Source organism: Parambassis ranga, chromosome 2 (genome assembly GCF_900634625.1).
Source record: "Parambassis ranga chromosome 2, fParRan2.1, whole genome shotgun sequence".
NCBI lineage: Eukaryota > Metazoa > Chordata > Actinopteri > Ambassidae > Parambassis > Parambassis ranga.
The window spans coordinates 9,124,546-9,151,243 of NC_041023.1; the positions used below are offsets into that span (position 1 = coordinate 9,124,546).

Sequence of the window (26,698 nt, forward strand, 5' to 3'; positions counted from 1 at the left end):
TAGTGTGTGCATTATCCGATCCAATCTACTGTGAAATCAGGTTATATCACCACTGTACAGGACTACTGTACATCAGGGAGGGGTGGGAGAAGAAAGACAAGGGGGAGCGATAGAGGATGGAAAGCTCTCTCTCTTTTCTCTTCTCTTTCCATTTCCTCTAAGTTTGTCCTCATCTTGTACCTCCACCCAACCGCCCCCCCCATCTTTCTCTCCCCCTGTCTCTTTCTGAATGAGAGTTGATGTTTCAGATATTAGTGAGCTGTGTCAGACAGTTAAACTGCCCTTTATCGATCCTCTAAGCTTCAATCTTTCCAAGCAGCCGTTATGGTTTTAATGGCTTGTAATGGAGCTGGGTCCTCTTTGATGTTCAATTGCTCACTGAGTCTGCCCTTGTTTTTGATATACTTTCAAAGGTTCCTCCTAATGCCGGCCTCAGAGAAGCCCATTTCCGACACAGATTTTTTGGTCGATGAGGTACTAGAACCCTGTGATTCTTAACTGTCCCTATATTAAGAAAAAATAAAGACAAGATGAAGCTGAACAGATTCAGAGCATTTTTTTTTTTTTTGGGGGGGGGGGGGGGGGGGGGGGGTTGTAAGAGCTTACTGGCAACATGGCAGTGCAATGTAAATTAGACATCACTCAAAACAGAAACTTCATTCAGGTTTGACAGATTCTGCAAAGACAACAACATTCTTAATCTAAAGAAGAATCTTTTTTGAACAATGCAACTAAAATAATATCTCACAGCTGTTTACTTAACTGCACCTCACAACTTCTTTTGACAGGCATTCTCTCAGAGCAATTTACATCATAAACACAAAAACCACCAAACAAAGCCATTCACAGCCCACACAAAGGCACACAGCCAACAAGATGCTTCTTCAATATTCTATTGATATATTGGTCATTCTTAATAAAGCATATTCAAATTAAAAATAAACTACCAAATAAATAATGTTTCATTAGACTTAATTACTGTCAAGAGAGCCAGAAGCCCTTCCTAATATTCTACAAGATTAACAGGGATGATTGTTTATTTCTCTTCTTCAGTCAGCCAACAATAAATGGCCCCCAAATATTTTCCAGCACATCCTCATCCCACAGAGTCACATCAGCATCTCGGGGGCCTCTTTATATATCATGGTGAAGAAGTGGGCAGTTGAATTCAAACATGGCACTGAGAGCCTGGACCCATCCTGTAAGGCTGGTTACCATCACCACATAAGAGACCACTGACAAGATCAATAACACATCAATGGATAAGACAACAGTAGTTTGTGGTACTTTCCAACTTCAGGTGGAAAGAACAATCAGGATGATGACCTCTGTTTTAGTCGACCGAATGGTCTGCTGCCAGTCTTTCATAGCAATATTTTTATTATTTCTCTATTCTTTGCTTTAAACCCATTTCTCTCTCCTTGTATATATATGATATATTTCATACTTTCTGCTGTGCAAAGCCATACACAGCTCGAGTCAAACTGCCAAGTAGCTTAATTAAGAGGCTATATTTATATTTTAGACACCAAAACAGACCAGTTATTCTCTACATGTGTCTGATCTGGGTTTATTACAGTAAATTAATGTTAGATTAATACCAAATTCAATTTATCCTAGAATAGATTTTCTTGTTCAAAGCTTTATTTTCATATGGAAGTAAAAGTTGTATACACTCAGCTAGCTCTTCAAAGTGGACTCTATGACCTAAATAAGGAAAATCAAAGCCTGGAAACCCCAAAAGAGAGAAACGGGAAGAGAATCAAGATTTGGGGTACAAAAAAAGTCTGTACAGATGGGAACGTATGATAAAAAAAAGAACTTATTTTTGAGTAAAACATCTAAAACAAGCTTGAACTATTAACATACTTTGTGTATGTTTGCTAGTAACTGGCAGGTATTGTGCCATCATTAGTGCTGTGAGTATGACACCCTGATTTTCCTTCAGAAAACTACAGGCAGAATGATAGTACCCCAGTTCAAGGGTGGATTTCAGCACATATTCATCTTGTATTCCTTTTGAATTTGTCTCATAGACCTTGGTGTCGAAAAGACGTGTCTGTGGTAGAAAAGAAAGAGAAACTGTTTCCATTCCTTCCTCAAGAAGAACACAAACAACAAGAGTTTCTGTCAAAGCTCTTGTTCTTATTGTGTGCTTCTAGACTAGCATGTTTATTCAATATGTGACGCCAACAGTTGCAACACGTTAACAGGCTGTATTCAACAAATGTTGCTAATTAGCTAATGACTGTTTCCTGTCAAATTGCGTGCATTCGACACTGTGAATAGGTACAACAGAACGTGTGAGCCAAGCTTTACACTGCACGGTGGTGTATTATACAAGTGCAGGCAGCATTCATGACCAGAAAAAAGTTTGATTAATGCATAGTAAAGCATGTAATTATTATCATCTTCTGTCTCTTTCTGCCGCTTTTTTGCCTCTGGTGATAAAAGGCAAAGAAACTGTGGCAGACTCTATGAGAAAACATTGAAATCAAAAGGAAGTCTCACCATCTATGCAGCAGACTCATTTGTCTTTGAATTAGCTCTGCTTTAAATGTCAACATTTGCCTTGTTTAACTTCATCAACAGTCTGTCCCATAAATCTGGAGTGTAATTTATAACTTAAAAAAAAGGCTCTGAGTCATCCTCCCACTCCTTTTCCAAATGGAACCTCTATGCTGTATATGCATCACAAGAAACAATCAAGTCTGTGTCCATTAAAATGCAGCAGTGACATCAAGAGCTTCCCCAGACAGTTAGAGAAATAACATTAATGGAAGATGGCGGGGATCAAGTGGGAGACACTACTTTTTGTTTTCCTTGGGTGTTTCATAGAAGCTTTGAGGAAATCAGGCCTAATTGGCTGTCTTAAGCATCTTTGCCTTCTTATGGTGCTGTTAATCACATTCACAAAGTGGAAGTAAAGAAAGCAGAAGTAAATGAAGTGAGGTTTTTAAGGTGTGTGTTTTTTTAAGCTATGTGTCTTTACATGTGTGAAGAAATCCCAGATCCAGCAACAAATTTGGGTACCTGATGACCATGTAAACCACTGTTTGCTCTCTCTTTTAAGAGCTGTTTTTCAGAAATAGGCACATTAACTACCTTCTACTACCTAACTTGGTTAGGTTTAGAAAAAGATCACAATGTCTTACCTTCTAATGGTAAGCAATACACTTGTCATGGGCAGAGGCAGATGTTTTTTTTTTTACTGACAATCAACCTGTTCTTTGTATGATGATGGACAGGAAGGCAGGAGTTGTTTAAGCTTAAGAGGACCTTTTAGTGGCCCACCGAGCAAAAATATGCATAAGCTCAGCAAGAAGGGGAACCTGAACTTTACTCATAATGTTAATAAACTGTATGATAATCTGTTGTGATGCTCACACCATTCCTGCCCTTGCACTCTGAGATTTTAGCCTAAACTTTGGAAGTGATGAAAAATTGATAGCGTACACTGGAGGATTTGACGTAAGTGAGGCAGAATACTGCAGTGCTTGGCATCACATGTTTTATTGAAGAATCCACTGTAGCACTCAGGGAGAGCAAGAGAAAGAAAATAGGGAAAAAAAGAAGAACCTAAAGAGATTGCAGGGGCTTAAAACACGACAGTGCTGCCTTGGCGTAGCCGGGATGCAACCTTTCTGTCCCTAAATTGCCTGATTTAATGAAGCATCGACAATCAATACAGTGTGTAGCAAAGAAAAATGAGCTTCATATACAGGTAAATATTAGCTCTATGTCCAGGTCTTGACCATAATACTTTGAGAAAGCGCATCCATTTTTTCCCACCTCATAAATATTGACTTCATTATTCAGTGTCCCCCAAAAAGACAAATGAATCACAGCTTTGTTCCTAAAGTTTTGAAAGCTTTACCCATGAGGCACAGGAAACATGGGAATATCTATGATTTAAAAACGTTTTTACTTCCTGGTCCATACAGAAAATAAATATGTATAACCTCAAAAATCAATCTGTGTGCTGGAACACTTTCACAAATTATCAATTTCATAGGAATAAGGCTCTCTTGTCTTCTGCTTCTCTTCTAAATTACAAGAGGCAAAAGGATCGGGAGGCATAATTTTTCATTACACACTCAACGTGGCTGAAAATGAACAGTGCCACCACTGATAGGCCTAATTGGTGAGTGAGAAGGGGCCAGCAACTAGAAGGAGCAGGGTGGGCTATGGCTATTTCCTGATACTCAATGAGCCATTTACAGAAAATAGTCACTGCTGCAGAGAAGAGGAAAAACGGACCTAAGTTAGAATAAACAGAGTGCAGCACGTTGATACCTACGCCAAGAATTATTTATAAAACGCCAAACACTTTCTGAAATCATATAATATCCTGGTAAGGAGAACACAAGGTTAATCACTCACCAAGATGGCTGCCAAGAGGATGGCCTCACTATTCATTGTCTCACAGAAATACAAACACAGCAATCAGCGGCATTTGTGGCTGATGGCAGCTCACAAACACAGCTGCGTCTTGCCCTGCTTCTTTGAATTTCAATTTTATGCTATTAAGGTCTATGTCTGCCCCAGTCTGCCTGTTCCTCCATCATTCCCTCAATCCGCTCCTCGCCATCTGTCCTCTGGCCCTGGTAGCATTCTTCTGCACCATTTTAATTTGCTTGAGCCGTCATTTTAGGGCATGTAGCATTGCTGCAATACTAAATGTGACCAAAGGCACAGTGCTGCTGAGGAGTAAGGAGGTTGACAAACGAGCCATTTCATAACTAGCACGACAATAAATTTATAAATGTATAATAATTGACAGACCTGTGTAGCAAGTTCTTATTCTAAATGAGTTCCTTTTTAACTGCCTCTTCTTTTTTAGATTTTTTTCCACTGCCTCGCACTCTCACCAAAGTTAGTAGAACTTTTCTGCTGATAGAGCTTTAGGAGTTTAACAAAAAAAAATCAATGATGATTAAACTTAACATAGAAGAAGAGTCATTTCATTGAGGGTATCAGTGGTTTTATCTGTATTATAGTGCTATTGTTTCTCCCCTTATCCCTCACTGATACAAAGCTTTTGTGTTAACATATTTTACCTGGAGTAAAAAAATATTAGTTATTGACTTGGTACAAAAATATCTGCGCTAATACTACCCTTCTAAAACCTGCTGTGTTCTAAGTGTGAGTATGCGCCTTCAAGTGTGTGCACAGTCCATAATGAACGGGTATGCAGTGGGAGTTTATTTTTGTTGAGCCTTTCAAAGCTGACTTCATTAGGCATCAACACTGATTGAATGCTATTTTTATGGGTGTGTGATTAAGCTTCTTTTTTTTCCAGGAGTGGTTGTTCTGTCAGCTATCTCCACTGTAGATAGTATCTGCCAGCTCCCTGTTTTGATGTGGAAATGATGAGCTTGTTAAGCTTGGCCCATAAAATCACCATGGAAAATTCTCTGTTTCCTTCCAAACCAAGTCTTGCAGAAGAGGTGCCAGGGCTGGGTATTAAATATGCAGGGTGACAGAATTCACAGCTTTAAAAATGGGTTCCCACTGATGGGGCATGCTAAATTTGTGGGGTTACTTACAGTCTCAACAATGCTCCTCCTTTTTAGTTCTTTTGCAGTCTTTCTTTTAAACCCTCATTTTCTTTCTCTAAGGCAAAAAATACCAGCTTGAACAAGAGTGTAGTGCAAGTGGTGCCACTGACTAACCAAATGCTATATGCTATATCCCAGCTCACATGATGGCTGCTTGATGACCCATAAGCTAAGGACGTAAGTCAGGTCTGCATAGACATCACAGTAACCTCTGATACTGTACTGCAACCTTAAACCAAAGCTGTGTGTGTAAACACTGACATGTTTATAGAAAAATGCATGCATATAAGGACTTTAAGGACTAGCAGCATATAATTCTGTAACCATAGTATTGGTGTTTGCATTTCCCCCCCACTCACTCACTGCATGGTATTCAGACGTGTGTTTAGGATCAAAGTGGCATGAATTTTTCAGTGCTGGTGTGTGTATTGAGAGAAAAGGGAGCCTAGATGGTAAAGTCCCCCAGTGAACATACAGTGCCAAACAGTGCTCTGCAGAGCAGAAGATTCCTCTTCTGAGGGGAACATGCACACATAAAGATACACACACACACACAAACCACACCGCAAATACTGAAGAGTGCTTAAAATTCAACTATGACTTGAACTTTCACTCTGTAATGGGTAACATTACCTCTGAAAGGAAGCGAACACAAACAGAAAAAAAATTAGTCATCCTTTAATTTTTTTCATCCTGTCGATCTTTTTACTCTTGAATAACCCGAGCAAGACGGTGAGCAAAAAGAAACATGAAAAGCAGAAGATTCACACTAAGTGGAAGAAATACAGTATGTCACGTAATGTGACATTCAGTTCAAAACACAGCCTCTTGAATTATGATATCTCTTCCGAGCACAAGCTCCACTCCTTCCTTATCTAGGCCTGATAACCTTTGCAGGGTTTGCAGCACATAAAATGTATTATTTGGAAGGAGGCATTTCCCCTCTGTGCTACACACTCAATCAAAGAGGCTGTAGCAATAAATCAGGGGGTCAAAAGTTTGCCATACAAGAATTAATGCTGTAACATTTCAACAGTGAGCCATAAAGAAGCTCTGATGATCTAATGGCAGCAGATGTCATGTAGGAAGTAGAGTGAATAGATGGTAAAAGGACTTGTATAAACGTCTAATAGGTGATTACCATCAACTGACCTGAGTGGTAAAACCTTTATTTGCACATGCCAATGACTAAACAGCCCCAAAGCCCATTTTCTTTTGCTTCCTTTTCATACTTTCAAGTCCAAGTAGTTAGTAAAGCTTGTATTAAAAAAACTATTTTCATCCTTGTACTATTGGTATAAAGCATTTTAAGTCTGTCTCTGATTATTCAATGGAGGGGGATTTGAGCAATGCCAATTAGACACTCACCCTGGCAAGGTTAATGAAGGATTAAGCCATTAGTTGGGACCCCTTTGAAAATCTGCTCACTACAAAAGTAAGAAGCAGGATTTTTTTGGAAACTCAATTAAGCAGCAAGTTATAATGTTCTCATTACATTATAGAGAAATGCATGATGAAACCTCTTGTACCAGGTGCACTTGAGTTTCCCAGTCATACAACATGATATATAAGTTCCATATCACACTCACTCACACACACACACACACATACAATACACAGCACATCCCCTTACCTGCACCAGATTCCAGCCCTCCAAGGACTCTGCGATGATAGAGGTCACAGAGGGGCAGACACCACCGAAGATCATCAGGTGTTTCGGACCGTAGCATATGGCATCAAAGAAGGCCCTCAGACCTTTGGCATTGTCACACTACAGACAGAGAGAGACGGTGGAAGGAAAGGGAGAGAAAGGCAAGACATAGAGAAGAGGGGAAGAGAGACAGAGAGAGAATGAAGAATTTTATTAGTAATAAACAAACCTCTTAACATGTAACCCACTAAAAAACTTGACAGCGAATTGATGTCAAAAACAGCAACCAGACAATGTAGACTATTTATTTATTTATTTAATGTAGACACATGAAGAGTACCAAGAAAAGGGAGGAGATTATATCAAATTTAGGAAAATGTTTGATGAAAATAGACGCAGAAAGAGAGGACGAATTTGAAAGAGCATCAAAACTTTTTTAAATTGCACATCTGATTTTATTTCAGAATATTTTTTTAACTGAGATGCCTTAGAAGATACTTGAGATGTAAGCTGAAGACATAATTAGTATCCTAATCTCTGAGTCACTCAATGAATCAATAATTGCACAAATGTTAAGCAAGGTTCTTGGATGAACTATAAAAACAGCACATTCGCTGCTGTCCACATAGGTTTTTCTAAATAATATGAAATTTAAATAACATGTATCTTGTTATACTCTGTAAGCACGGTGGCACATGCTACCATAATTGCATCCTAGTGTACATGTGTTTTGAAACCATCATGTAAAACAATGTAGATCACAGGCAGCAAGAGAGTGATCCCCCGCTCTGGTTCAGTGCTGCAGAATACAGCCTTTTTATGTCACTATAGCAACCAGGAAAAGTGTGCAAAAAGACAGAGAGAGAGAGAGAGAGAAATGAGAGGGGAGAGAGGAAATAAACAGTGTAGGTTTCTATTGATTGCTACATGAGCTTGCTAACTGTTTTTGCTGTGATGCCCCGATTTCCACAGTATGTAATGATATTCCTATCAGCAGTAAACACTTCCTCCCTCAGTCTTCTATTATTGCCACTCAATTCAGGAAGTGTTCCTGTGTGCAGCTGATAGATAGATGGACTGAATGACTGAGTGAATGGCAGGTGTTGTGTGTGTGTGTGTTTGTGTCTTCTGACACAGTCCATCTCGTCTGGAGAGTCATTTGACCTTGTTAGCCATCAGCCAGCAGCTGAATGAGATTTTCTACTGAACAAAGTATAGTGGCCCTGCGCGCGGTAGATTGAAAAACTGAAAATCGAATGTGGAGAAATGAGATTCCGACCGGACATATAGGACTGTATGCTGCAAACTGTTAGTGCACTTTATTAAGTGTATGGCAGGTGTCAGAGCCTCAGGGTAGACACAAGTTTACATCTCTTGTCTCTTTCATTTTAATGAGAATGGGGTGGATGGGCTTTATGTCCATATTATTTTCCTATTATTTTCTGGGGTAGATATCTTTGGATATCTTTGGATTTGTGAGGTTACAAACTTGGTAGTCAAACAAAAACAAAAAAAGTCATACTATACCACATCCACAACGTTTCATATTTTTTTTGTAATTACACACACAGATGCACATATGTAATTGGCCGCTAATTAATTATTTATTTATGTATTTATTATATTATTATTGTAACGGGTGGTACATAGACCTGAAGCTGGGGAAGAGAGGAGGGCATGTCGACCCGCATACAGAGCTCCTGCAGAAGGAAAGAAGCTTTTGCAGATTGGTTCTGGCCGGTGGAGTAAGGCCGGTGCACACGTAGCTCCACACTGGCGTGCAGGGAAGCTGTAGTACAGGTATGCAGGTTAGCTTTAGCATACTTTTTAAGTTGTTTGATTGTGATTAATGTGACTTTTATGTATTGCAGGCATGTGCTCAGATGCGGAGGAAAGCAGCCGGTAGACACGGGAATAATGGGATGTCAGCGGTCTGTCAGGTATTTATTATTTTATATATTTTATTATATATCTATATTACGTTAAATTATTGTTAAATAAAGTTTTTTCCTAAGGGACCAATACCTTGTTGGTATGTGTTAATACATATTAGTGATATAGTGTTATACCAATGTTTGGTATACTTTATTATTCTACAAATGGCATGTCTTTAGGAAACTTGGCAGTGAGTGTGTGTGCGTGCGACCAGTGAGTGGGTCAGCGTGAATGAGTGCGCGCAAGTGTGTGTGCGTACTGAGACCCAGACATGGTTGTGTGCCCGTTAGTGGCGATTTGTTTATTAGCGGCAGGAATTAAATGTAGAGTACGGAGTAAAACAATAAAGCTGCAGCCCTGATGCAGCCTTATTTTACTGTCTATGCATGCATGCGTGGATGGCACAGATTTTTTTTCAGGTGACGCAGTCAAGGCTGAGGGTATTTGTAACTATAAAGCACTGCGGGAAACCCTGCGCAAGTAGTATATGCATATATGGTCGATGCATTGTCTGTTCTTCACAGTCATACTATAATTTAACTCATTCTCAGTGTGGATGTTTTTTTAAAGTAAAAAGAAACAATTGCTGGTAAACATGTTTTTCCCCCCTGTGCATACCAGCAAAAAAACAATGTTTGCTGTAATGGCAGTCAAAAAAGGACTAGATTGTGGATATGCCTCAGGTGAAATGAGAGGGAGAAGATGTGATTAGACACAGTGGGTATTCCTTATCCTGGCCACACAGCTGAATGAAGCAGCAAGCTATTAGAAGAGAGATCCTATTTGCATACTCTTATCATTTATTTCTCTCCAGCTGGCCATAACAAAGTAGGTTGGTATTGTATGACTGTCAGTCGCAGGAAGAAAAAGACATGTGGGCAACTAATTTGTCAACATGAGTACAATAGGACTTGGTGATAGTGTAGGTTTAAGCTGATTTATTATGCAGAGTGACATTGTATTGTAGGTGGTAAAGAACTGTTATGTTCCTTATTCCCTCTGCAACAAATTAAAGCACCTTAAAACAATTGAGCCACAACAACAGATGGTCTACAAGTGTGTTTCTGTACATGTATGTGAAGGTGATGTTAACCCCAGGTCAGGTAACAGTCTGCTGCCACGTTTTGCAATTAGAAAATTATGTTTTTTAGTCTACAACTGTGAAAGAAAAACAATTGGCATCACAATTTTTAGAAGCCAAACAGAATTTCTCTGAATTACTTTGCCATAGCTTGGGTCCAAAACTTTAAGTAAAGAAGGTTTGTAATTGTTGGTTGATCAATCACCTCAGTGATCAAAACAAAAAAATTGTTTGACTTTTAGCAGATCTCTTCTTTTGCTAATCGTTTAGTCACTCCTCTACACAATCTGTTGTGATTGCTCACAGAGCCTTGACCAGTGTGTTGTCATGCCAACCGTGTGACTATTCACAATTCACACTCTGTGCGCTAGATGAGGGAGGACGACGCGGTGGGCCGTGTAGCGATGGCTATATTTAGCCTCTCATTAGGTAGCACAACCACTCAGACATTAATCAATACTTATTCAGCTGCGGAGATGCTGTAAAACTTGGATAGACAGAGCGGGAGAGAGGAGAGAGGCAGTGGAGTATAATAAGACACAAAGAGAAAAGGAGATAGTGAAGGTGACAGTGGTTTAAAGGGTGAGAAATAAGCAGCTGAATAAAGGGTGAGAAGGACAGGAGTGAAGAGGTATTAGCCTGATATAACCATACACTAATAAAGCCAAGTCACCCAGTATTATTAACCTGCTCTCTATTATAACCCCACAATACAGTATTCATGACAGGGAGACTGATTGCTCAGTGCTCTGCAGATTTGCCCCTAAAATACATTTACTATAGCATTTAAGGTAATTTTTAAGTGGTGATTTTTCAACTATTAAGATGCCATAATGACATTTTCTTGCACTCCCTCTTTACTTGCTGTCTATTCCACAGTGCTGAGACATTTATGAGACATCAACAACAGGTGCGGGCTGTGTCTAACATCCAATATTTTTTGGAGAAGTAGGCTCAAAATAAGGTATAAACTGAGACAAATGTCACAGTCCTGAAAAACACAAATAAGTTCTGAGGACAATGAGGTAGGAGCACGTAACTCTGAAGTAGAGCAGCAAGAAATACTACAGCACTTTATTTCCCTCTCCTCCAGTCTGAAATCTAATTCCTGGCATTTGGAGGCCATTTGGAGCAGATCGATGGGGTTAACGCCCGTAGTAATCTGTTTGACTGCCTTGGGAGACAGCCAAGGAAGGTGTGTGTGGTTGTAGGGAAGGGGGGCTGAATGGCGGAAGAACCTGAAAATGGAAACTCAAGGGAGGCATATAACCCTGTCTAATGTTGAAGATCCATAAACAGAAAATTTACTTCAGGTGACCACAAAGTCACAAAGTGTGCACCCTGCCTGGAGTTTTGCTTCAGTTCCGGGACTTATTGGTGCAAACTGCCTCCTCCTCAGCTTGACATTTCAGTGCAGTGACTTTGCACCACTACCCTTACCATTTAGAGTATATTAGTGATGGAGCAGCTGGCCGAGGAAGAGTTTATTTCAAATGGCCCTCAATCTATTGTCTTCACTACATTTCCTTCCCACTGACCTTTAAACAATGCTACTAAGATCCACTACTATTGATTTATAATTACATGATGACATTAGCCTACTGTTATTGTGCTACTGATATATCACAATCAATTAGGGTAAATGTGAGGATATGGCTCTGGAATCTTGCTCTTAAATGCATTTTTAACCTTTTTTATGTAATGTAATCAAAACCTGATGTAATCAAAACCTGAGGAAAAAACCCCATTGGAAAAAGGTCATATTGTCTTCTTTCTTCTTAGTTCTATAGTTCTATAGTTTTCTACAGATTTTTTTCAAACAATAAGGCTATATGAATTAAGTTAGGTCACCTATTTTGTGTAACAAGATGCTGTGCTTTAAAATGAGAGACTAATTAGAACAACATATGCAGCTTTGACTGCTGCTTAACACATGTGGGATGACCCTGGTCCACCAAAGTGTGTCTATGTCTATGTGTGTGTAACTGTATGTGTGCATGTGCTTTTGTATGTGTCCATGTGCATGACAAGAGTGTGACAAGAACAAGAGCTGATCAGAGCGCCAGGCTGGAGCTAACCATGATGAAATGCCTTGTTAACGCAACAAACAGAGGCAGCTGCACCTGTCCCTCGCCTAATGGCAAATTACCTCACCCAAATCAGCAACCTGAGGCCCGAATATTGCACCCATACATATAAGTGAGGGGAAAGAGGGAAAAGAGGGAGGAGAGAGCCTGATCTGATGTCAGAAACAATCTGCTCTGCTCACACACTGAGCTTATTCATGACAAGACCAACAGCATAGACCATTACAGACAACAACATTTGCAAAAAGCCCACCCCAGACCATGTGTCTTCTTGGATCAAGACTGGTTGTGCACACCTTGTTGCCTCATTTGTTAAGTTACCGTTACCCTGAGTTGTAAACTGTGTATATGTTATAGCTATAGCTTGTGTGCAACGTTGTGTATTTCTAATGTTTTGGTCAACTTTAGTCAGTACATCTTAACTCAGGAACCCCTAGAGCACTTTAAGATACCTGTACATATATGTTGGGACTGTCAACAGAAACACAATTACTGTTAAAGTCACCTTTCAAATCATCCAAGGATAGACACATGCTTTTGTAGTATCTTTTCCTGATGTTTTTAAATGTCTCTGCAGCAGCAGCAGTGCAGCAGATGCAAGAAGCTGGTCTTTTGTAACAGCTGCCTCCAGCATGCACTCCTCACTCAATTACTTCCACATCCACAAGCCAGGAGAGGAAATGTGAGCCACACTGAATCCAGTGATTGCTAAAACATATGCTTGGCATTATAAAGCCCTATAGAGCTAGCAGCCAATAGGTCAGATCTAAAGAAGATTATCTATTTCCCCATGTACAAACCCAACTAATCCTCTAAACTCTCTCATGGCTGTCAATACTAGCTACTGTCGAAGAACCACAAGGTCTGTTGTGTATGTGAATGAGTCTGCAGCAGCTGGAGGAAATGTTACATTTTGACTGAAAAGGCAGTGTAACTTATCTTCTAATCATAAACAGGACACCCCTGAGTTCACTGGGGTCATTTATCTGTCATTTAGGGTCAACACTCCCCACTGTTCTCTGAACTTCTGCCTTGTCAGACCTGCTACCGTCCTTTCACATAAAATCTTCTAGAAGCTGGAGCTATTTGTTCCCCATCAATGAGTCCTTGGGCAATTGAGAGGTCCACTGGGGTGTAACATATCACCCACCATGTCCTTTCTTTCTCCTTCTAAATGACCAGGAAGACATGGCTGACAGGTAATTCACAGTCTTAAGGAACCAGTGGAAAAGCAATAGCTGAAACGAGAAGTGAGAAACTTGTAAAAGATTGACAAAAGGGGAAGAGGAGAAGGAGGAACAGGAGAGAATAAGATGTGTATGCTGCAAGCATCATGGCTCCTTGTGGTAACATTTAAACAGTAGGCCCCGGTGTATCTAAAGGGAGTACACATTGATTGAGTGAGAGTGGATGAAGTAAAATTGAGAGCAGGAAGGATGGTGATGCAGTTCTTTTTTTCAATCTGCTTCCTTCACAACGCATGCCTGCAACACGAAGAAAAAAAGACTGAGGAACTTACTACTTGTCTGGGGAGAGACTGGCCTTTAAAATCCACTGCGACAGACTGACTGGGCTGTTCAAGCTGATGGCTGTTTTCCCTCCATCTCCTCCTCTCTCTGTGCAGTCTGGCTCTTGTTATTGCACTCAATCTATCTCTCACTTTCTGGAGAGCTCAGATGGCCACCAGGATAACCATGATGGCACGTTGGAAGCCTCTTCGGTGGTGACAAGTCTCTTTCGCTCTTTTTCACTTTCTGTCACTCCCACACACACACACACACACACACACACAATATTCTCCCCCTGTGCTCATGCTTATTCTCAAACACACAAATTCACAGGATAAATTATGATTCTTAAGTAAATGCTAGCAAAAACCCAATCTTTGACAAATACACAGTAACAATAACAGAAATCGCTTCTCTCATGAATTAGAAATATGCTCAAACTGGCCAGTGGTACTAAAATCACAGTGAACACATTGCACCTTTATTAGCAATGTGTGCAGTGCAGAAAGCAGACCCTATGTTAAGCTTATTACAGGTTGTTGTGCTGGAACATGTTATGATACCGAGTGAGAGGGAATGACCAAAGTGAAATCTCTCTGAACTGAACAGGCTGAGAGGAGAGTGGAAGGGAAACAACATTCATTTTACAGGCTGACACTTAATGTCCATCTCTGTCAAAGTAATTCTCATTCCACATTTTACACAGTGTAATTTATTTCAAAAAGAGAGAGGGAGTGTGTCTACCATCTTCAGACATTTTTTTTTAAACAAAAATCAATAACTGTGGTTCTTTTTGCACCCAAACTTTACTTTACATTCAGAGAATAATAATCCAGTTCCTCAAGATCCATTGTTCTAGTTTGACAGGAGGAAGGCTGCCTCTTATAGCCTAACAGAATTTCAATAAACAAACAGCTCTTACAGTAACTGAAGAGAGGGAGAGCCCTTTATTAAGTCAATAGTTTCTTTCCCTCCCCTGCATCCCATCGATGAATTTAGTGAAGCTGGGCAGGAAAGAGATGGAACAAAAGCAGCATGATTGTAGATAATGTAGAGTAGTGAATGAATGCAGCATCGGAATTACAAGTCAGATTGACTGATCTGTCCAAGGTTACCGCAGACAAAGGAAGATATTTCTGCAAGTTGTTTCTCTGACTCTTCTGTGATTTGGGAAACTGTAATATCTGCTGCTAACAAAACAAATGCATCAGAGTGGATTTGCACTCAAGGCGTTTCTTGTATAATTTTTCTTCAATTTTATCAGTGACAGTACAAACCTAAAATGAGCTCAAATTGAAAAATTGCTATCCTTAAAGATACGTGTTAGATTATGTTTGAGTTTTACCCTCAACTGAAGCAGCCTATAAACTGAATAATAAGAGCTCATAAAATTCTTTATAATTCTCTTGTCAACTGGGATTTATGGCCAACAAGCTTTATGGACAACAACTGTGTGTGGAAGCATTCCGTCCGATTCAATCCCAATGCCCCACCTTCTCAACCCTGCACACCTTTAAAGAAAACTCTTTCTGTACAAATGCACACGTTTTGCTTGGTATCACTGGCTTCTGCTTTCTAAGAATTTATATTTAAAACTCCCTGCCTCCACTTTTTATAAGCTCTCTCTGCCCCATTTACCTCATATAATGCTGTCTGGGACCATCACTCATACTCAGCTGGAGGGAAAAAGGGTGAAAAACCATTTTGAAACATACAAAAACTAGGTGGGCTGCATCTGTTCAGTTGCCCAACAGAGCGAGAAAAGGGCTGAGAAGCATGGAATGATGATTTTTACTGCAGGACCTTGGAATGAGTGCATGATTGGCTGGATAGCTACCACTGGAAATACAGAAAAATATGACAAAGTAACTCAAATATATCTCATTGTCGCCCAGCTTGGTGAAAAGATACTGATGATGTAAGGTAACAAAGCTGCTTACCAGCATTTGTTTACCAAAAAAACCAAGATTAAAAACAATCTTTTGTATAGGCTTATCTGCTAGACTGTTTTTGGCAGGGTGCAGCGACACCCAAGAGTGTTGACACGGTGAAGTTTCCAGGTCACCAGTGAAGAGCCAATCTTTTTATTTCCAGTCTGGTAAGTAAGCTAAGCTAAACTGCTGGTTGCTGACTTGTAAGTGATATCAATCTTCTTATTTAACCCACAGCAACAGAATACAAACATTTTTCCCAAAATGCCAAATTAGCTCTGCAATGTATGTACATTTGCCCAAACATTGCAAAAAACTTCTACATAATAATAATATAAAGGCAATTAATTTATGAAATGTAACTTCTACTACTACTTTTTACTATTTATTTACTTTATTTGGTAAAATTAAAATTAAAATGGTTTAGACTTTCAAAATTCCACTTGAGTTAAGCTCCAAGAAAGTGGGATCTCTGAGTTCCCATGATGCAACCAGATAGTGAATTTCATTAAGCCCTCCTTGCCTGGTAAGATTTCACACCTTTGAAACTCCATCCCACAAGTTAACTGAGATAATCCTGTTGACATCATCAGGGGGTTATTCTGTCTGACAAACTTGCTCTGGCCAAAATCTGTTCTCTGAAGGTTTAAAAGCATGATGTGTGGATAGTTACACTGTGAGACATGACACTTCACACACTCTGTGTTACTGTGACTGCACCTGCCAGTCATTTGATGTTTTCATTAATTGCTAACATGTAACCCATAATAGGAGTTTACTTTAGATCTAGTTTGACACTGCCTTTTGGAAGGGCGCTTTTAATCATCACACAAATCACGTTTAACCGTGTGTGTTCAGATGACATTGCCTTGTAGTCCTTTCTATTACTTTACTGTTGGTTATTTCAAAGAAATGCAGTGAGGGGAAAAAGCACACATTGCTGTTGACATTTAGTCAGGCTTGAAAGGATGGACCCTGGCAGATTACTCATCCTTCTCTGAAGTGGTGGACCATCTATTGACAACTTTTGAAGAAGAATCTACTCTTCATTCCACAGAGGACAGATGGGGGGCATGTGCAGGCATGTTGGATAGCAGAGCTGGATTGTGACTGTGAGTGGGTGCATGGAGGTGTGTGTGTGTGTGTGTCTGTGTGTGTGTGTGTGTGTGCTATGTAGGATACAGCACAGTTCAGGCTGTCCGTCTCTGTAGCCTTAGGATTCTTCTGTCCACACACATCAATCTTGTTACAGCAGAAGACCGCCTCCGAGGAATCCTCGCCTGGTCTCTGTTTAGACTACAAAACTCTCCTTCTTTCCCCCCTAACCTCCCCTTCCTCTTTCTCTGTTTCATCATCATCATCATCTCTCTTTTTCTCTCATGTTTTCACACACACACTTTGTCTGTCTCACAGTTGCTTGCACCTCTCTTCCTCTTTTGCACCTGTTACTCTCTTTTCACTTCCCACCTCTCGATCATCCCCTTTTTTCTCCTTCTCTTCTCATCTCTCAGCTCCAGGAGGGTTAAAGTCATTAAGGGTCACGGCTGTAAGCATTGCATCATTAACACATCTTCACTGGATGCAAACGTTGAAGTTTTCTGCTCAATCCAATTACTTTCTTAGTTAATCACCTAAACCTATTTTCCTTAAGGGGGGGCTTTGAACGAGTGGACTAACAGAACATGGAAAGCAAATGTGGTTGTCAATCATTTATGTTAGTAAAAACTGATCAAATAGTGTGCGACATGACAGCACAGAGCACTGCAGAATATAACTGAAGGTAATGTGTAATGACATGCTGGGAAAGAGAAAAAAATAAAGAGATGCAATCTGTAGTACACACAGGATCAGTACTGGTGTGATTTAAGGCCAATTCTTGGTTTCCATGTCAGATTGTACAGACCAATGAAAACTTTAAAAGCAGACATAAATGTATCATTGTATCACACATAAATCCGTCCTTATTCCAATAAATACATCCCAACACAACCTTATTTTTCTTAAATGTTTGCCAGTTAAAATATATTTTAAACCACATCAAATGCCTTAAAACTAAAAAACTAAAAAATTTATAAAAGACATTTTTGGTCACTAGTAAGCCAACAGCTCACATGCACTCACACATGCAGACCCACACAAACACTGTGCACCATGGGATTCATCAACCAGCACATATTTAACCAGGCTGGGAGCCATGCCAACAGTGTCCACAAACAATCATCAATCATAAGGAGCTACATGCCCACCACACATGGACTCTGACACATACACATAAACCATCAAACCAGGTGGTCGACTCTTGTCTCACAATAGCTCATTTCCGGACCAAATAAACACTCCAGCCGAAGGCATTGACTGTGAGTGCTTGTCTTTTCTAATGAATCGCTTATTGAGTAGCCTGTATTGAGGTGACTGGAAAGCCACTGGAGTCTCGCCCCAGTCCTCTCGCCCCACTGGGTGACGGTAAAGCAGGAATGTGACAGCCTGAGCAGCCGGCAATATTGTCTCATTGGAAAAGCTGACGTACAATACAGTGTTGCCATAGCTACCAAGAAAAAAAAAGAGTAAAGGGGTGATGGAGGGAGGAGAAAGAAAGGGGGCCAGACTGCAAAAGAAAATTAATTTGTGTACAAGTCCATGTCGCAAAGAAAATTGCATTTTTCCTTTAGAAGGGGACAGAGGCTGCAGTTAGTCCAGTGCATGTGTGTCAGCAAGCCAGATGCCATCTCAGTGGATTGTGGGGTAGAAGTGTTGCAGGATGTCAGAAAGCACTTCATTACAGAGTCTTTTAAATAAAACAGCCTGAAAGGGCTTAAACTAAGATGCAGCCCATGAAGCAGGATACAAAGTAAAGTTAAAAGTGACAGACATGAAACCCTCTCTGATAAATTTACTGCATGTATATACCATATCCCTTGCTCACTTAACACCATCAGGCAAAAAAAAGCAGAACAGCCCACTTTGCATACATCTTTCTGACACAGAGACAGAGAGTGAGAGAAATATTTTTCTCCTTTTGTGGCATGACGAGTCGTCTGAATTCCACGGCTCTCTAAGTAGGTCATGCAGCCTTTTCAGAGTTCCACTCCTCCCCACGCTGCATCAAAAATGCATAAATCCCTGCATATTCTCCCTGCTAGCAGCTTCACAGGCCTGCTAAAGCACATCTTTAGTGATTCTAATCCCATCAAAGGTGGTTCTGCTGGTATGTAAACACAACATGGGATAAAAATGCAATCTCTGGCAGTTACATTCATGTGGACACCTCATTTTTGGGGGGAGATGTTTAAAAGTTACAATGCAGCAATCCTCTTAGTGAATAGGTGCTATTTGTTGATGGTATATGATGAGGAATTAGGTTTGAGTGAAGCCCAGGTAAAAATAAAAGACAGCCAGGTGTTTTAGGTCCCACCAACAAAGCTAGGCCTGTTGGTGATGCTATCTCTAAAGATACACTCCACCGTCAGATGAGTTGAATAGTGAAGGTACAAAGTGAAGGCAGATTAGATAAGCACCGGCATGCCTCCTGATAATGGAGGCGCAATCAAGAGATGGAACCTTTACACAGTTTGGAAATGTTACTACTGATGTTCAAAAGGCTATTTGTTAGAGCCGTGGTGAACTGCAACATTTAAACATACTATAACATCGTCATCATTTTCCTACATGCAACAGTTAAATCAATATCCCTTTAAGAGAAATTTTTTTATCATGCTTCAGCAAATGACAGCATCCTGTCAAGCAAAAGTTCTCTCTCTCTCTCTCTCTCTTTCTCACTCCGGGTATTGAGTTCATCCATTGATTAATAATTGAGTGGATCACAATAATAGTCTTCCTCTGTTACATCCCAATCTCTGACCACCAAGCCACCCATGGGATAACAAATGACAGTCATCACCAATGACTCTTCGCAACTGCATCACCTATCACAACAGCAGTGCCCTTCTGTGCTTGTGTGCATGGACTAGGACTTATAAGGCAGTGTGTGTGTAAGTCTGAATAATTTACAAGTGAGCAAAGCATCCAATAGAAATTGTGTGTAAGAAAACCACATAAACGACCGCTATGAATGCAAAACTGAGCAAGAATTAGATCATCCTAATCAGTTGATCCAGTCTATTAATCATTGTACACCATAAACCCTTTAGTTTCATTGGTGATGTGAGAAGCCTTTGAGGAGAGTTATTTCTAAAGTTTAAAACTGCAAACTTGTGTGCACATAGTGATGATCAATCTTTTTAGACTACAGCAAAAAAATAAGCCACAGCAGAAACAATCAATGTCTTCCTGTCAAAGATAAAAATGAAAGCACCAAGAATATTTTAGTGAAGTGGCAAACTTTATTTTACAGCTATCCTCCAGGGACACATATCTGTCAGGATGTCAACATGCAATATTAATGAAGACCACAAATGCTGTCAATAAGAATACACTATAAGAGGCCAGCCTTAAAGATATAGGCCTAAAGCCAGTGCTGAACTCCCCCTCATAAATAAATCAACTAGTGTTAGCTACCTCCAACCTTCCACCAAAGTCTGCAACACTGCATACGAGAGAGAGAGAGAAAAGATGGTGGTGCATATGTAAGGGGAAGCAGGGATGAGGGGAACCAGTAAATCCAGTAAATCATTCACAGAGTTTCAATGCCAGGAATCTTCCTGATTCACTATAACCTAACCTCTCACACCCTCAAGGCAGCCCTGATGCCTATGAGTGGTATCCAGGAACAGATACTATATGGTCTGTAGTGGCAAAAAGTCACAGGTGCAGCTTTAAAAATCTGAAGTAAAGATGTTTTAATGGCTTGCTTTTTATTCAACATTTCAACACAGCGCAACATTTTCAGCACAGAGGATCACTCTAAAACAATGTCCACAGACTAGCCTTACAATATGCCTCTGCAAGCGAGACCACAGTGAGAGCAAATCAAAACTTATTTACATCTCAGGAAGAAGGCAGGGGGATTCTGAGGGTGTTTTGGCCTGCAGGGGGAGGGATAGGAGTCTTCTTCAGTTTAAATCTACCAAACTTTTGCAGCCAAGGCAGTTGAGCCTAATGAGTGTTGCTGAGCTCTGGTAAGCCTGGGCTAGCAGGCAGGTACAGAGCATTTTTTCCCTCCCTTCACCTTCTCTCTTGACTCTGCAGTGCCCAACAGCTCCTTGCATGCAATGTGTCATACAAAGACCAAGAAGCAACACTGAAATAACAACACCTCGGGAGCTTGAACATTGCGCACTTCTGCCGCTCACTACCTTTTTATTTCAGTTTGTGTACACATGTGTATTTCAAATGTACTGCTGTTTACTCAAGTGAGAAAATTCTGAAATCCTCAACGGTGCCCAAGGGTTCAGTCCTAATTGCCCCCACCACAAGTAGGCCAAAGCAGTTCATCTCAAATTGACAAAACAAAAGACAAACACAAGGCAGAAGTGTACCACCGCAGGCGGTAGGGTACTTATACTTAGTTTTAATCCACAAAACAACTTCAGAGCTACCATTTAAAGATGTGTTCAAAAGCCTCAAGCATGTATAATGCGCGTAAGTGGCATACCATATAAATAATGACCATAAAGAGCAGATAAACAAAATGATAAAAGAAATTTTAACAAAAGAGATTAAAATAGGAAAACATGACCAGCTCTAAATAAAATGTGTGCTCCTGTCTGTCAGTCCAGCTGATTTGCCTGTATGCATACTGTATTAGGTGTATGTGTGTGTCTGTTCCTCTCTCCGACAAGCAGTAATGAATAAAATAACACAGGAGGAAGATGAACTGCTTCGTCTGTGAACTCATCAGGCAGACATTGGCATGCACCACTGCCTCCAAGATGGCTGCATCCCCCCCCCCCCCTCCTTGTGAATATTGTCTGCTACAGTTAGCAGAGGGAAATTACAATGTAGGTGAGAATAAGGTAGAAAATCTTATGGACCATAGAAGATGTCTGTACAAATTTGCTGCGTGGTTGATAGTGAGAGGTACATATTATGTATTTTGTTTTTTCCTTGCTAGGCTAGCATGGAAAATACATCTGCACCACTCAGAAGGAAAAAAAAACAGTGTTAATACTTTAAATATAGCGGAAGAATGATTTTTCTTGTGATATTTTCCAGAAGGATGGCGTCTTCTGGCTTGCTCAGGAGAAGTTGTGCTTACTGATCTGTTTAAATTTGTAACTGTTGCTGCATTAAATATGCAGTTGCGCCTAAAAGCAGCTTGAAATGTCAAATGAATAACCTAAAGAATCCGTGGCTGTAACCTAACAAAGTATGATTGGAAATAACTGCGGTTCAGGTTTCATGATAAATGTGGACCGCTGTGATGGAGCGGAAGGAATGTGACTCTGGTGAATGTTTCATGTGTTTGATGTGTCTCCAGGAGGATGGCAATGCCCCCGGGGGAGCAGGCCAGGCCAGAAGGCCTTTGATGAGGCACCTCCGCTGGCTGTGATCGGATAAAACTGTTCCCCTCTCATTCGCACCTGCCCCTGGAGATGATGCTGTAACTCTGACTGCAGAATGGATTTGTTGAATAATATCAAGATTCTTTGCTATTGTATCAGAGGTGCAGCTTAGGCACTGTCAAAGAGAAACTTATGATGTAAAAAAGCAATGACGAGCATAGCTCAGACAAATAATATAATATTTTCCGATATTATTTATATATTATATAATTTAACATAAGGACTATGTGTTCTACAGAGTTTTGCGGTAGTGCAGTCAAATAGTTCTTAGACACCAAGGGATAGAATTTATTCAAAATTTGCTCTCCATCCAAAAAGATGAGGGTGGCATAGAGGACAAAAATAAAGGAAAATGGCAGAAAGAAGGTAGAATGCAGGAATGAGAAATGCAGAATGTGCATGTGAGAAAGGTAGATGCAAATTGTAGAAGGAAGCGTGACAAAGCGGGCAGAGAACATGTGAATAGGAGGGTAAAAAGGAGAATGAGAAAACGAGCAGGGGAGGAGGTAGAAAAGTTCCATCACTGCTGCGATGATGTGGGTGGAAGGCAGCGAGTGGGCGAGTGAGTGAGATACATGGGAGAGAAGAATGCAGAGGGAACTGGCTCATGACTCTCTTTCTCTGACTCTCCTCACATCAGCTCATCCACGGAGATGCAGAGTGAGCATGAGACTGTTCTCTTTTCATGTTTGCACGTTCCTGCACACAGGAGAGCCTCAAACCGCGAGTAAGATAATGATGGCTGCAGTCATTAGGGGGAACAAGGGGAACTGTGTGTGTGTGTGTGTGTGTGTGTGTGAGTGAGAGAGTCAATTGCTTCCACAGAACAAAGAGTCATGTCAATCACAGAGGAGCACCCCACCCCTTACTTACAGTGTGTTTCATCATTGGTGGGAGTGATGAGATACAGAGCATGGTGGCAAGTACACTGATGAGGTCTTAACGTGTTCTCACATAGACACACATGTTCATTCACTTTCTGTGCACACAGCTACACACACACACAAACCATTTGATGTTTCTGCATGTCTCCACTGGTCGCCAAGGAAATGGGTTTTTCACTCACATCCCGCTCGGTCAGCCTGCAGCATGTTACTATGGCAACAGAGAACCTGTTGAAGGGGTTAACTGCATCACTGGTGTTTAGAAGAAAAGGTTTTTTTGTTACGGTATTTGCGGATTTAAACTGGCCTCAAGAGTGTATGTGTTGTGCATGAGTTTGTGTGCAGCTACTATATTTGCCTGATCTAGGATGCTGACGTGTTTCTGATTCTTTTCTTGTGTGCACGTTTTACTATGTGTGAACCTAACATGAGTGACAGTTACCAGAACCAAAATGACTGAATGCGGAAGTATTTTTAAGAAAACATATTTATCATAAAATCTCTGTTGAGCATATGTCTCACACACACGCACCCACAAATAACCAGAAAGCTTTCAAATGCTCGTAGGCAGCACAATCAGATTCATGACATTATTGTGTCATTATGCAACCCACTCACACACACGTACAAACATATGCACACACAAGGATCAATAAAATGCCTTTGTGTGCATGAAAATAAAACTGAATACTGCTCCATACACCAGCATCTGCAGACCCTGATGATAAAAAATCATCACAATAGTACAGTTGGTTAACCAGAGACTTGTATTTATGCCCATTTAATCAAAATAAGGTAGATATATATAGCCTACGTATTTTTGCGATAATCTGCCCTGTAAAAGTGGCAGGAAGACCCCAGTCACTGCAAATTTAACACTGTACTGAGTGTAAAAATGTAATTTGCATGAGATAAAAAATGAAGCAGAATGTTTAATCATACCCTAAAACCAAGACATATTTTAAACTGTTAAAAAAGTAAACTCATATAAACTCTTAACTTTTTTTTTAACCTCCATTTTTATGCCTTAGTCAAACTGTAAACAATAACCTCCATTTAGACGGGCAAAGCCGAAAACACACAAAAGGTTGCTCTATTTTAAAGTTTAAGTTTAATCAAGATACCATGTTATGGGATTTTTGCTGCCTTTGTGTTTGCTTTTCTTTTGTTGCAGGGCAAAGTGAAGGGAAATGCTGATAGTGTGGTTTGCTGCTGTGAAATAATATTAGTCACACACAGAGAAGTTTACTGGTCTCCAGGGGTCAACCTCCACCACTTCTTTTAAGACATTCTGCACGGTGAAATGATATTGCAGGTTTAAAGTGCTGATGTTACCTTCTTCCATACTGACTAATATGGTCACTGTCCACAGAGGACATTTTTTTAGTTTCTTGGCCTGGACAATGCAGCAGTCAGGAATGTCTGTACTCAAGCCAACTGCAATGTATAGAACATTAGAAAAATGTGAGACATTTTTTTGCCACCTAAATCTAATTCTGTTTATTAGTTATTTAATTGGTGGATGTACATTTTATTTTTAGGTCTAAGTATTTATTTTTATTTTATTTAAGTCTCGTTCTGTAGTTCTATAGTGTCACCAGTCATGGTGTCACTGAAGAGCAAAGCTAGCCTGAAGGAAAGTGTGTCCAATCCAAGTACGCAGAATAGTGGAGATGCTGTAAGAGACTGTCTACTACGAGTGTGTATAGTTTATAGAAGTGATAAGCTTGAAAAGACACCGTGTTTGAAACAGGGCCCATTGTGTGAAGGCTTGAAGTAAGAATGGGGGACAGTGTGTTGTTTAAGCATCATACGATGGTTTTTATAACAGCCAGAGCGCATTTGTGTGCATCAAATAAGACTATTGTACACTGCACTTACAAATAAACTGAAAATGTCTCCAAAGCTTTTCTCAGGGGAAGCACAATCGGATGCATGACTCATACAAACACTCACTGTGGCATAAAGAAGGATGAAAGCGATCTCTTGTTTCAGAGATCATTACAAATATTTCAAATGAGCAAAGCTCGGTGTGTTTGCTAATACACAAATATACAGAAAATATGCTTCGTGTCTCTCCTCTAAGGCAACATGCCAAAATATCTCTCTGAAGTAAGCTGGTGTATTTATTTCCTTTGGTTTCATTTTGTCGCCTTTCACAAGATTGATGTCCTTTCTTATTTCTCATGGTCATAACAACTAAATCTCAGCAATATTTCTAGAGCACACTTAAAAACAGCAAATGTTGCTTTATAGAGAGATGAAACAATGAGAAGACAAAGAAATAAATAAGTATTTAAAAGTCCACAAACAGAGAAGCTGGGGTTGATGGTAGCATTAAACCTGAAGGGGTCAATACTTTTGCTGTCCGCCATTGTTTGATCACTCTGATATGTTTAAGTTTAGGCATTAAAACAACTCCGGCAGTTTTCTGAAAAATCATCACTGGGCAAGAACAGGTGCTTTCACAACATTAAACCCATCTCCACCAATCTTTTCCCCATTTTCTTGGATATACTCTGCACATTATTACACAACCACAGGAGGGCACATAAATACTAATACAATAAGTAAATAAAATGATCTGTTGATGAAGTTGATGAGTGGAAAAACAGCACCTGTCAGGAATTGTGTTCTCTCTATATAAGTAAATTATACATCAAAGAAGTAAGGCTATTATGGAAAGTGACACTGAAAAACAAACTGGGTGGTCCGGCTCCAATTTAGACTTGTCCTCTCTTTTCAGAGAAGGACAGACACAAAGCTCTGACAGTGATGTGTCCTGACATCACCAAAATGTAACCTGTGTCTGTCTGTATGCACACATTTTTGTGTGTGCATTAGCTTGTGTGTATCTGTGCATGTGTGTGTGTCTATGTGGTTTATTCATTTGGTGGTGAATCACTAGGCTCTGGGGGTCCCGGCTGACTTCCTTTCACCCTGCCAACTCCTGCTGATCTTTGCCTCTACTCTCTCTCAATCCCTCGCTTCCTGCCCTCCATCTCTCTGCTGTCACAAGACAACAAATTGAACTCTAGAAGACATCAACATTTCAGGAATTAGGAAAAGATGATGGCTGATACTGCTGAGGAGGCTTTACCCGAAGCTTTATTGATTTTATACAGTAAAAAGATGAAAATATTTTTGCATCAACAGAGATACATTAAATGCATCTTTTGGGTGCTGGAATAACAATGGTAACAAGTGTCATGCAGTTCTGTTCTAACAATCTGCACAGAAAACATGTTCCCACCCATGTGTAGGCCCTTTGGTGCAGCCTTTTTGTGGCTTCATCACAATCAACTGACTCCTCCATTCCGACACCGCTAGCGAAACAGGATGTTTTATCAGGCAAGGCCAGTGGGGACTTGTACTGTCTGCCCTCTGATCTGTGTTCCCATCAGCTGAGCCAAGCTGCTGGACTAATGGGCATCTGGGCAGATATTAGAGTGTTGTGCTAACTTAATGAGAAAACACTAGTTCCCCATACTCCTCCTGACAGAGCAGGCAGCAAGAAAAACAATGAGGAGAGAAAAGAAGAAACAGAGGCATGTTAAAAAGAGAGAAGGAAAAAAGAACATGTAGGAAGGTGAATGAAA

General features: G+C 40.3%; 1 protein-coding gene across 1 annotated transcript in view; it reads right to left on the minus strand.

Annotated features, from left to right (window-relative positions):
- Positions 1–26,698, minus strand: part of gabbr2 (gamma-aminobutyric acid (GABA) B receptor, 2) — a 127,223-nt gene that overhangs the window by 81,413 nt on the left and 19,112 nt on the right. Inside the window, exon 2 of the mRNA XM_028399215.1 lies at positions 7,195–7,332. Coding sequence (XP_028255016.1) covers positions 7,195–7,332 — 138 coding nt within the window. The remainder of the gene's footprint in view (positions 1–7,194; positions 7,333–26,698) is intronic.